Genomic DNA, 10,667 nt, shown 5'->3' on the forward strand with positions numbered 1-10,667 from the left:
AAAAATAGTCGTAATATTACGAGAATAAAGTCATAACTTTATGAGAAAAACAGTCGTAATATTACGAGAATGAAGTCATAACTTTACGAGAAAAAACAGTCGTAATAGTACGGTAATAAAGTCATAACTTTATGAGAAAAATAGTCGTAATATTACGAGAATAAAGTCATAACTTTATGAGAAAAAACAGTCGTAATAGTACGGTAATAAAGTCATAACTTTATGAGAAAAATAGTCGTAATATTACGAGAATAAAGTCATAACTTTATGAGAAAAACAGTCGTAATAGTACGGTAATAAAGTCATAACTTTATGAGAAAAATAGTCGTAATATTACGAGAATAAAGTCATAACTTTATGAGAAAAACAGTCGTAATATTACGAGAATAAAGTCATAACTTTATGAGATAAAAGAGTCGTAATATTACGAGAATAAAGTCATAACTTAACGAGAAAAAACAGTCGTAATAGTACGGTAATAAAGTCATAACTTTATGAGAAAAACAGTCGTAATATTACGAGAATGAAGTCATAACTTTACGAGAAAAAACAGTCGTAATAGTACGGTAATAAAGTCATAACTTTATGAGAAAAACAGTCGTAATATTACGAGAATGAAGTCATAACTTTACGAGAAAAAACAGTCGTAATAGTACGGTTATAAAGTCATAACTTTATGAGAAAAACAGTCGTAATATTACGAGGATAAAGTCATAACTTTATGAGAAAAATAGTCGTAATATTACGAGAATAAAGTCATAACTTTAGGAGAAAAAAGAATCGTAATATTACGAGAATAAAGTCATAACTTTACGAGAAAAATAGTCGTAATATTACGAGGATAAAGTCATAACTTAACGAGAAAAAACAGTCGTAATATTACGGAATAAAGTCATAATTTTATGAGATAAAACAGTCATAATATTACGGAATAAAGTCATAACTTTATGAGATAAAACAGTCATAATATTACGAGAAAAAAGTCATAACTTTACGAGAAAAAACAGTCGTAATATTACGAGGATAAAGTCATAACTTTATGAGATAAAACAGTCATAATATTACGGAATAAAGTCATAACTTTATGAGATAAAACAGTCATAATATTACGAGAATAAAGTCATAATTTTACGAGAAAAAATAGTCGTAATATTCCGAGGATAAAGTCATAACTTTATGAGATAAAACAGTCATAATATTACGAGAAAAAAGTCATAACTTTACGAGAAAAAACAGTCGTAATATTACGAGGATAAAGTCATAACTTTACAAGAAAAATAGTCGTAATATTACGAGGATAAAGTCATAACTTTACGAGAAGAAACACAGTCGTTATATTACGAGAATAAAGTCATAACTTTATTAGAAAAAACACAGTCGTTATATTACGAGAATAAAGTCATAACTTTATGAGAAGAAACACAGTCGTAATATTACGAGAATAAAGTCATAACTTTATTAGAAAAAACAGTCGTAATATTACGGAATAAAGTCATAACTTGATGAGATAAAACAGTCGTAATATTACGAGGATAAAGTCATAACTTTACGAGAAAAAACAGTCGTAATATTACGGAATAAAGTCATAACTTTACGAGGAAAATAGTCGTAATATTACGAGGATAAAGTCATAACTTAACGAGAAAAAACAGTCGTAATATTACGGAATAAAGTCATAACTTTATGAGATAAAACAGTCGTAATATTCCGAGGATAAAGTCATAACTTTATGAGAAAAGAAGTCGTAATATTACGAGAATAAAGTCATAACTTTACCAGAGAAAAAGTCGTAATATTACGAGAATAAAGTCATAACTTTATGAGATAAAACTCGTAATATTACGAGGATAAAGTCATAACTTTATGAGAAAAGAAGTCGTAATATTACGAGAATAAAGTCATAACTTTACCAGAGAAAAAGTCGTAATATTACAAGAATAAAGTCATAACTTTATGAGATAAAACTCGTAATATTACGAGGATAAAGTCATAACTTTATGAGAAAAGAAGTCGTAATATTACGAGAATAAAGTCATAACTTTACCAGAGAAAAAGTCGTAATATTACGAGAATAAAGTCATAACTTTATGAGATAAAACTCGTAATATTACGAGGATAAAGTCATAACTTTATGAGAAAAGAAGTCGTAATATTACGAGAATAAAGTCATAACTTTACCAGAGAAAAAGTCGTAATATTACGAGAATAAAGTCATAACTTTATGAGATAAAACTCGTAATATTACGAGGATAAAGTCATAACTTTATGAGAAAAGAAGTCGTAATATTACGAGAATAAAGTCATAACTTTACCAGAGAAAAAGTCGTAATATTACGAGAATAAAGTCATAACTTTATGAGATAAAACTCGTAATATTACGAGAATAAAGTCATAACTTTATGAGAAAAGAAGTCGTAATATTACGAGAATAAAGTCATAACTTTACCAGAGAAAAAGTCGTAATATTACGAGAATAAAGTCATAACTTTATGAGATAAAACTCGTAATATTACAGAATAAAGTCATAACTTTATGAGAAAAGAAGTTGTAATATTACGGAATAAAGTCATAACTTTATGAGATAAAACAGTCGTAATATTACGGAATAAAGTCATAACTTTATTAGAAAAAAAGTCGTAATATTGCGAGGATAAAGTCATAACTTTAAGAGAAGAAAAGTCGGAATAATACAAGAATAAAGTCATAACTTTAAGAGAAGAAAAGTCATAATTTAATGAGAAAAAAGTCGTAACATTACGAGAAAAAAAGTCGTAACATTACGAGAAAAAAGTCATAACTTTACAAGAAGAAAAGTCATAATTTTCCGAGAAAAAAGTCGTAACATTACAAAAAAAAAAGTCGTAATAATATGAGAATAAAATAATAATTTTCGAGAAAAAAAGTCCTAATATTACGAGACAAAGTCATAACTTTATGAGAAAAGAAGTCGTAACATTACAAGAAAAAAGTCATAACATCACGAGAAAAAAACAGTCATAATATTACGAGGATAAAGTCATAACTTTATGAGAAAAAACAGTCGTAATATTACGGAATAAAGTCATAACTTTACGAGAAAAAACAGTCGTAATATTACGGAATAAAGTCATAACTTTATGAGATAAAACAGTCGTAATATTACGGAATAAAGTCATAACTTTATGAGATAAAACAGTCGTAATATTACGGAATAAAGTCATAATTTTACGAGAAAAAATAGTCGTAATATTACGGAATAAAGTCATAACTTTATGAGATAAAACAGTCGTAATATTACGGAATAAAGTCATAATTTTACGAGAAAAAATAGTCGTAATATTCCGAGGATAAAGTCATAACTTTATGAGAAAAGAAGTCGTAATATTACGAGAAAAAGTCATAACTTTACGAGAAAAAACAGTCGTAATGTTACGGAATAAAGTCATAACTTTTCGAGAAAAAACAGTCGTAATATTACGGAATAAAGTCAGAACTTTACGAGAAAAGAAGTCGTAATATTACGAGAAAAAAGTCATAACATTACGAGAATAAAGTCATAACTTTATGAGAAAAAAAGTCGTAATAGTACGGGAATAAAGTCATAACTTTGCAAGAAAAAAGTTGTAATATTACGAGAAAGAAAAGTTCTTATATTACATGAATAAAGTCATATGTTTCCGAAAAAAAAAATCGTAATATTACGAGAATAAAGTCATAACTTTACGAGAAAAAAAGTCATGATATTACGAGAATGCAAAAAAAAAATATACATAAAAACAATATATAAATAAAAAAATATATATATATATATTAAAGTGGTAAAATGTAAGTACAAGGTGATAAAAACAAATATATATATATAAATGGGTACACAAACAGATGTACACAAACAGATGAATACATACATATACATATATATACAGTGTATACCCATACCCATACACACATGCTCTGTACACATGCTTCACCACACATAAGCACATAAAAAACGCACATAAATATACAGACATATAACATTGGGACTTTATAAGAATGCTTGCTGTATATAGAACGAGAGCTGTATTCTTTACAATTTTCTAAGTGAGACTTACTAACTTGAGTAAATTTTTTCCCACTGTAAGAAAATTGAGATTTTGAAAATGTACCAGGTCTAAATATGTACATGGAGGTAAATTGGATAAAACCCTGATTGGCTTATTTAAGCTTATTTTTTCATGAGTTGTGGAGAACTGCTCTACCAGAAGGTGGCAGCATAATCACAATGACACTGAACTAAAGCCAGAGTTTTTAATGTAGCAGCACAGGGTAGAATATTGTGACAAACTGACAGGTGATGTTTTGCTATTTTCTTGCTAAAAATGCAGTAATTTAGAAAATAATATGACCGACATCATAAAAATATAATTTTTTTTATTTGATAAACAGCTGCTTAAAAAAAGTGAATGAGTCTGTGTAGAATATTGATGTAATAATAATCTTTGTGTAACGCAAAAAACAGTATGTTCGGTGAGTGATAGAGCAACAACACATTCCTTGGCAACAAACAAAAAATATTTATGTTTATCTGTTTATATATCATCTGTACGACGGAGTATTAGGGCCACATTGAGGAGGAAAAAAATCGGAGATTTCGAGAATAAAGTCATAATATTACGAGGAAAAAAGTCGTAATTTAATGAGAATAAAGTCATACTATTTCATAAAAAAAGTAGTAATATTACGAGAATAAAGTCATAACTTTATGCAAAAAAAAGTCGTAATATTACGAGAATAAAGTCATAACTTTACTAGAAAAAAGCTAATTTCTTCCTCCACAAAAGAGTTAATTTCCATCAGGTCTGTGTGGTTCTTTCTTCAGAATAAACACAGTTTCTTGCACAATCTTTTCAAGGTCCTGATACTGATGATGATGTGGTGCTGATGAGCCAAAAGATGAAGTATTTAGTAATTTGTGAAACCTAAACTAAAGTTTAACTTCACAAGATGCTCCACACTCCTCATTTTCACACATGCTGCTCTATTTCCTCATAACATGTAAAATTACTACTTTATAATAATTATGACTTCATTCTCGTAATATTACAACTTTTTTTCTTGCAAACATATGACTTTATTCTCGAAATCTCAGATTTATTTTTTTTCCCTCAATGTGGCCCTAATACTCCGTCGTACATGAGCCAGTTTATGCAGCTATACAGCACAACAATAACATTAAAGGAATTCCCACCACAAACCTTCAACATAAAGTAAGCCTCTATGCAGATGATATCTTATTATATATATATATATACTATTATATATATAATACCTGAAGGTACAAATACAACATTTTGTCTTTATTTACATCTGATCTGACACCACTTGATCACATATTCACATTAGAATTAGCAAAGCCTCAGGCACACTAATGCAGCAGTATTCAAATTTTGGAGCTTCTCTTACAATGAAATAACGTACTGGCCGAAGCACCTTTAGCTCAAACTGAATGAAGTCAATCTCCGCCCCAAATATCTGAAAGAAAAGGAAAAAGAAACACATATGTGAGCAACAAAACAATTGATTAAATAACTAAAAAAATAAGCAAAATATATGTGTATATTTTCTGACCTATACTGTTTGTTCGTTTTTCTTCTACACTATAGTTGTGACTAACTTTGATGCTATTTTTGATACGTAAAACACTACAATCAAATTTTTTAAAATCCGCAACAGAACAATATTTTCAATAATCCCAAACCATAAAATGTCAGAACCTGCCTCCATTCAGTAGTCTTTTTTTTTTTTCATTTTTCATCAATGGCTCTCACAAGTTTCTTAACCCATTCATCATGTGGATTAACACAGATCTCGTGGCCATTGGTTGTAACGAATCTGTCGAGAGAAAATAACATGAAGGCGTTTGTATTAATGTATGTTAGTCATATCCATTGCTGTTACAATACATTATAATGACATGTTTTACATTTGGGCTTGTATTTATTTATATACAATATAATACGAGTTTTTGGAATGTATCATGCCAGTTGTGCTAATAAAATACATTTTTATTAGCTTTTACTTACATAATGCCTTGAATAGGGCACTTGGGGTGTAATTTTCTGTATCCCTTTATGTTTTTTAGACGTAGTCTCATGTGGAAAAATTTAAAGCAGCATTTGGAAACATTCAACTTAAAGGCTGAAGTGTCGTCTCTGGAGGCCAGTCCCAGTTCAGGAGGACTACCTGGAGTCGTCGGTCCTAGTTCAGGAGGACTACCTGGAGTCGTCGGTCCCAGTTCAGGAGGACTACCCGGAGTCTTCGGTCCCAGTTCAGGAGGACTACCCGGAGTCGTCGCTTCCTGTTCAGGAGGACTACCCGGAGTCGTCGCTTCCTGTACAGGAGGACTACCTGGAGTCGTCGGTCCCAGTTCAGAAGGACTACCCGGAGTCTTCGGTCCCAGTTCAGGAGGACTACCCGGAGTCGTCGCTTCCAGTTCAGGAGGAATACCTGGAGTCGTCACTTCCTGTTCAGGAGGATTACCCGGAGTCGTCGGTTCCTGTTCAGGAGGACTACCCGGAGTTGTAAGTTCCTGTTCAGGAGGATTACCCGGAGTCGCCGCTCCCTGTTCAAGAGGACTACCCGGAGTCGTCGCTTCCTGTTCAGGAGGACTACCCGGAGTCGTCGCTTCCAGTTCAGGAGGAATACCCGGAGTCGCCGCTTCCTGTTCAAGAGGACTACCCGGAGTCGTCGCTTCCTGTTCAGGAGGACTACCCGGAGTCGTCGCTTCCTGTTCAGGAGGAATACCAGGAGTCGTCGGTTCCTGTTCAGGAGGACTACCTGGGTTTGTCATGAAAAACTATGACTTAGAGTAATAAAACATGCAAATATAAATCAATCCAAAATACCAGCTGAATGTATAAAATTCTAACTAATACTTTATTTAACCACGTTCTGCATATCTGCAGCACAGGTAAATCCTTACCTTGCGATGTTGTTTTGGTGTTGTTGGTTTTATTGGAGGGGATTTTGACCGGTGGAAGCTCAATACAAAACTCTGAATACTGATCCTCCTCATTAGTGCTTCTTCTCTGTACGAACACTGTAAATCAACACAAACCTCAGGATTGATTGAGGCAACGACCTCAAATACCACGACGCAATTACTTTTTACTACTGCTGATGATAATCATAATTTGTGTCACAGCTTACCTGAGAACGGTTCGGGTGTTAAAAAGAAGATAATCCATACAATGTTCAGGAGAGCCACAAAGACCTGGACAGTCCACCCCATGTTTGAATCTGCGATACGTTTCACTCAGTTAGCACTTAAAAACCACACAGTGCTTCCGCCTGCGCAGTGCAACACTCACCTTTTTTTTTTATATATATATTAAAGATTTTATAATAGATTAATCTTTGTTTGTGTGGTTGTGGGTTTTGCTTGGTTTTATTTGATGAACCAAACATACAGAACATCTGCTGTATGATTCTGTTCTTATGATTTACTTTATAGTAATATGTTTTTATCATACATATGGCACAAAACAGGGAAATAGAAAACATTTCCTGTTGCGTACAGACTTATGTTGAGCATGGGCGGATACTGTACTGCATTCTCACACCAATTAGTTTGCTTAATATACTACTGGTACTGTAATACTAATTTTACCTGCTACTGCTACTATCAGTACTAATACTACCATTATTCCTACGACAGCTATTACAGTGCTGCTATTACTACTGCTGCTATAATTTCTAACACTACTAGTACTACAAATTATAATAATTTAATTTAATTATTATGTTTATTAGTGCATATAATTTGAAGTATAAGGAGCCCCCAACGTCCCAAAAGATTATATATATATATATTTTAATATAAAATGAATGCATTATGTTGTGTGTACAAATTATAATCGTGTGCCCACAGGAAGCGTATCTTACCAGCACAAATTATAACAAATAAATTATTATGCACACAAGTTAGCTTTAAAGAAATGCATACATCTCTTCGGACGGGGCTCTATAGAAGCAAGGCCCAAAGTGCAAACCAAAAGAATGAAATGCTAATTTGTATTAATTAATTAATTTTAACTTGTATTACATTATAAACAGTTATTACTGTGAAGCTATATTAGCCAACACGTACAATGCCTAGCTGGGGTAGGCAGTTTTCTAATTTATATTATATATTTATATTATATATATATTCATATTATATATATATAAATAAATAAATATATATAAATAAATAAATATATAAATTAATTATATATATAAATTAATTATATATATAAATATATAAATACATTATATATATTATTTATTTATATATATATTATTTATTTATATATATTTATAATGTATATATATTATATGTATATATAAATAAATGATATATATATATCATTTATTTATATTTATATATATTATTTATTTATATTTTTATATATATATATATTATTTTTTCAGAAATATTAATATAATTATTTTTATGATTGTTATCTTTTTATTTTTAATTTATTTAAGATGTTATTAGAATTATTAAGACTATTATTTCATCCTGTCTTTTTTTGGTTTTGTTATGTTTTGTTTGTTTGGTTTGATATGTATCATGTCACCTTGATTTCTTAGTCTTTTCTTTGGTATTTCTCTCCTGTTCTTATTGTTGTACCACCTGTAAACTCACCGCTGCTTTTTATTTAGACCAAAAAACAGAAGAGAAGAGACGAGGCAAAGCGTTCACACTATTCACTGTATTCGTATGATGTGACAAAGCATCCAAAAGAAATAACAGAAACACTGGATAAGTTGGTGCCAAAGCAAGCTCAAAATGACTCCATTTGGAGGCAAAATCTTGAATTACTTACAACAGATTTACACATTAATACCAAAATCATGACCACATTGCAACATGCATTTTCATAGTATGCCATCTGATGAAGCAACAAAAGCCGCAGTAACTTGAAAGAAAAAAGACAAGCAGGCAGCCGGTTCAAAAGGTCCTCTTGTCCACCATTCCCATGATGCTCTTAACCCAGGAGCGATTCGGATCCACGCAGATGCGACGAGACCTTTTCGTTAACAGACTGAAAAAGATGAATAAATAAATAAATAAATAAATAAATGGTGGACAATATAGACAAAAATAACAGAAGTAATCGAATAGAAAGTAGGAAAGGGGGACCAAATTATGATTTATTATCAGAAATTAATTATAAAAAGATATATATAAATATATATATGCATACATACAGTATATGTAAATATATATGTATATATACATATATATTTATATGTGACGAGACTTTTTTGTTACCGGACTGAAAAATAAATAAATAAATAATTTTAATGGTGGACAATATAGAGAAAAATAAAAATGTATCAAAATTATGATTTATTATAAATATATATATAAATATATATATATATATAAATATATATTTATATATGTGACAAGACTTTTGTGTAACCAGACTGAAAGAAAAATAGATAAATAAATAAATAAATGTCAATATAATTTTAATGGTGGACAATATATACAAAAATAACAGAAGAAATCAAATAGAAAGTAGGAAAGGGGGACCAAAATTATGATTTATTATGAGAAATTAATTTATATATATATGTATATATATAAATAAATATATATATACATATATATATATATAAAATGTATGCAATATACTGTATGTCTAACAAGAGAGCAAATGAGAATGAAATGTACATGAATTGTAATTCATTTTACAAAGTATTAGTCACACTGATTAATATTAATTATGCTTATTAAAGGTCGTTGAATTATACAAATATAATAGGAAGTAAACTTACACGACTGCAGTCTTGGGGCATCGGCGATCAGTCACGATATACGAGCGGATGAGTCTTTTGTCCACTGTTCTCGTGTAATGTTCGAAGCAGCAGTCGTCAGGACCGATTCCATCTGAAGAAAAATAAAGTCATGTATTATCAGTAACACAGATATGATGTTTGAATGATCGAATCTAAGGTTATCTTACTAATGCAGAGCACCGTGGCGAGCAGAGTATATCCCAGGATGCACAGCAGGAGGATGTGGCTGGTCCTCATGATGGATGGATGGATGGATGGATGGATGTGATGTTGGAGATTAATACCACAACTGCTCTTTATCTGCAGCAAAGGGCTTCTAAACAAAAGCTGGTGCGATGTCACGGTTATCAAGATCAAACATGGATTTGTTTTTTTTAAAAAGGTGTCACTAGTGAGGAGGAGGAGGGCAGTTGTGGTTTCAAGGCGACTGAAGTTGTGACAGGAACTTTCCACTCAGCTTTGAAAAAGGTTGAGGTAGATGACAGGAAATGCAGTTGCGGTCGGCCCAGAGATGTAGCTCAAAGTATCACAGCCCCTAACTCAATAATGCGTTCATATTATATACACTGTCTGGAGTTAGATATGTAAGCATGCACTTGCAAGTTGAAGTTGATGAGGCAAAATCAGTTATATGTACAGCTCTTTATTTTAATAAAACCGTTGTTTATGTACAGTTCAAGTGAGATAAAGTTGCATGGTAACCCCTCTGCTGTCTCCGTGGATGTCCATCAGCCCTCTACAGTACAACAGGTCTCTTGAGGAAAACACAAACAGGCAATGCAAAACAAACAGAACCCAAGAAATTACAGCACATATTTATTCAAATCTTCAATTTTGTGTGTCCGGCCCGTTGTGGA

At 31.3% G+C, this 10,667-nt stretch overlaps 2 protein-coding genes across 3 annotated transcripts; both read right to left on the minus strand.

Moving 5' to 3' along the window:
- Positions 1–5,736: 5,736 nt before the first annotated feature.
- On the minus strand, positions 5,737–7,262 carry LOC119482023 (basic proline-rich protein-like). 2 transcript variants are annotated; one of them, XM_037759382.1, is made up of 4 exons: positions 7,168–7,262; positions 6,941–7,057; positions 6,042–6,778; positions 5,737–5,850 (listed from the first exon to the last, which is right to left on the minus strand). In XM_037759382.1, exons 2-4 carry the CDS (start codon positions 7,031–7,033, stop codon positions 5,763–5,765), a joined length of 918 nt encoding a protein of 305 aa, XP_037615310.1. In that variant the 5' UTR covers positions 7,034–7,057; positions 7,168–7,262; the 3' UTR covers positions 5,737–5,762. The 2 variants fall into 2 exon arrangements, with proteins under 2 accessions (XP_037615310.1, XP_037615309.1); XM_037759381.1 differs by having other exon boundaries at positions 6,042–6,795; positions 7,168–7,256.
- A 1,432-nt stretch (positions 7,263–8,694) lies between these two features.
- On the minus strand, positions 8,695–10,153 carry LOC119481625 (C-C motif chemokine 3-like). The gene is made up of 3 exons (XM_037758732.1): positions 9,978–10,153; positions 9,790–9,901; positions 8,695–9,047 (listed from the first exon to the last, which is right to left on the minus strand). The coding sequence occupies exons 1-3, from the start codon at positions 10,045–10,047 to the stop codon at positions 8,954–8,956; spliced, it is 276 nt and encodes a 91-aa protein (XP_037614660.1). The 5' UTR covers positions 10,048–10,153; the 3' UTR covers positions 8,695–8,953.
- Positions 10,154–10,667: the final 514 nt, after the last annotated feature.

This window comes from Sebastes umbrosus, chromosome 22, assembly GCF_015220745.1.
Source record: "Sebastes umbrosus isolate fSebUmb1 chromosome 22, fSebUmb1.pri, whole genome shotgun sequence".
NCBI classification, from domain to species: Eukaryota; Metazoa; Chordata; class Actinopteri; order Perciformes; family Sebastidae; genus Sebastes; species Sebastes umbrosus.

Coding starts and splice junctions, on each gene's coding strand:
- LOC119482023 (XM_037759381.1), bottom strand. CDS start 7,249: ATGGGGTGGACTGTCCAGGTCTTTGTGGCTCTCCTGAACATTGTATGG. Junction 6,796..6,940: donor CACCAAAACAACATCGCAAG/GTAAGGATTTAC, acceptor TGACAAACCCAG/GTAGTCCTCCTGAACAGGAA. Junction 5,851..6,041: donor TGCCCTATTCAAGGCATTAT/GTAAGTAAAAGC, acceptor TTCTCTCGACAG/ATTCGTTACAACCAATGGCC.
- LOC119481625 (XM_037758732.1), bottom strand. CDS start 10,047: ATGAGGACCAGCCACATCCTCCTGCTGTGCATCCTGGGATATACTCTG. Junction 9,902..9,977: donor CGCCACGGTGCTCTGCATTA/GTAAGATAACCT, acceptor ATTTTTCTTCAG/ATGGAATCGGTCCTGACGAC. Junction 9,048..9,789: donor TGCCCCAAGACTGCAGTCGT/GTAAGTTTACTT, acceptor CATCTTTTTCAG/TCTGTTAACGAAAAGGTCTC.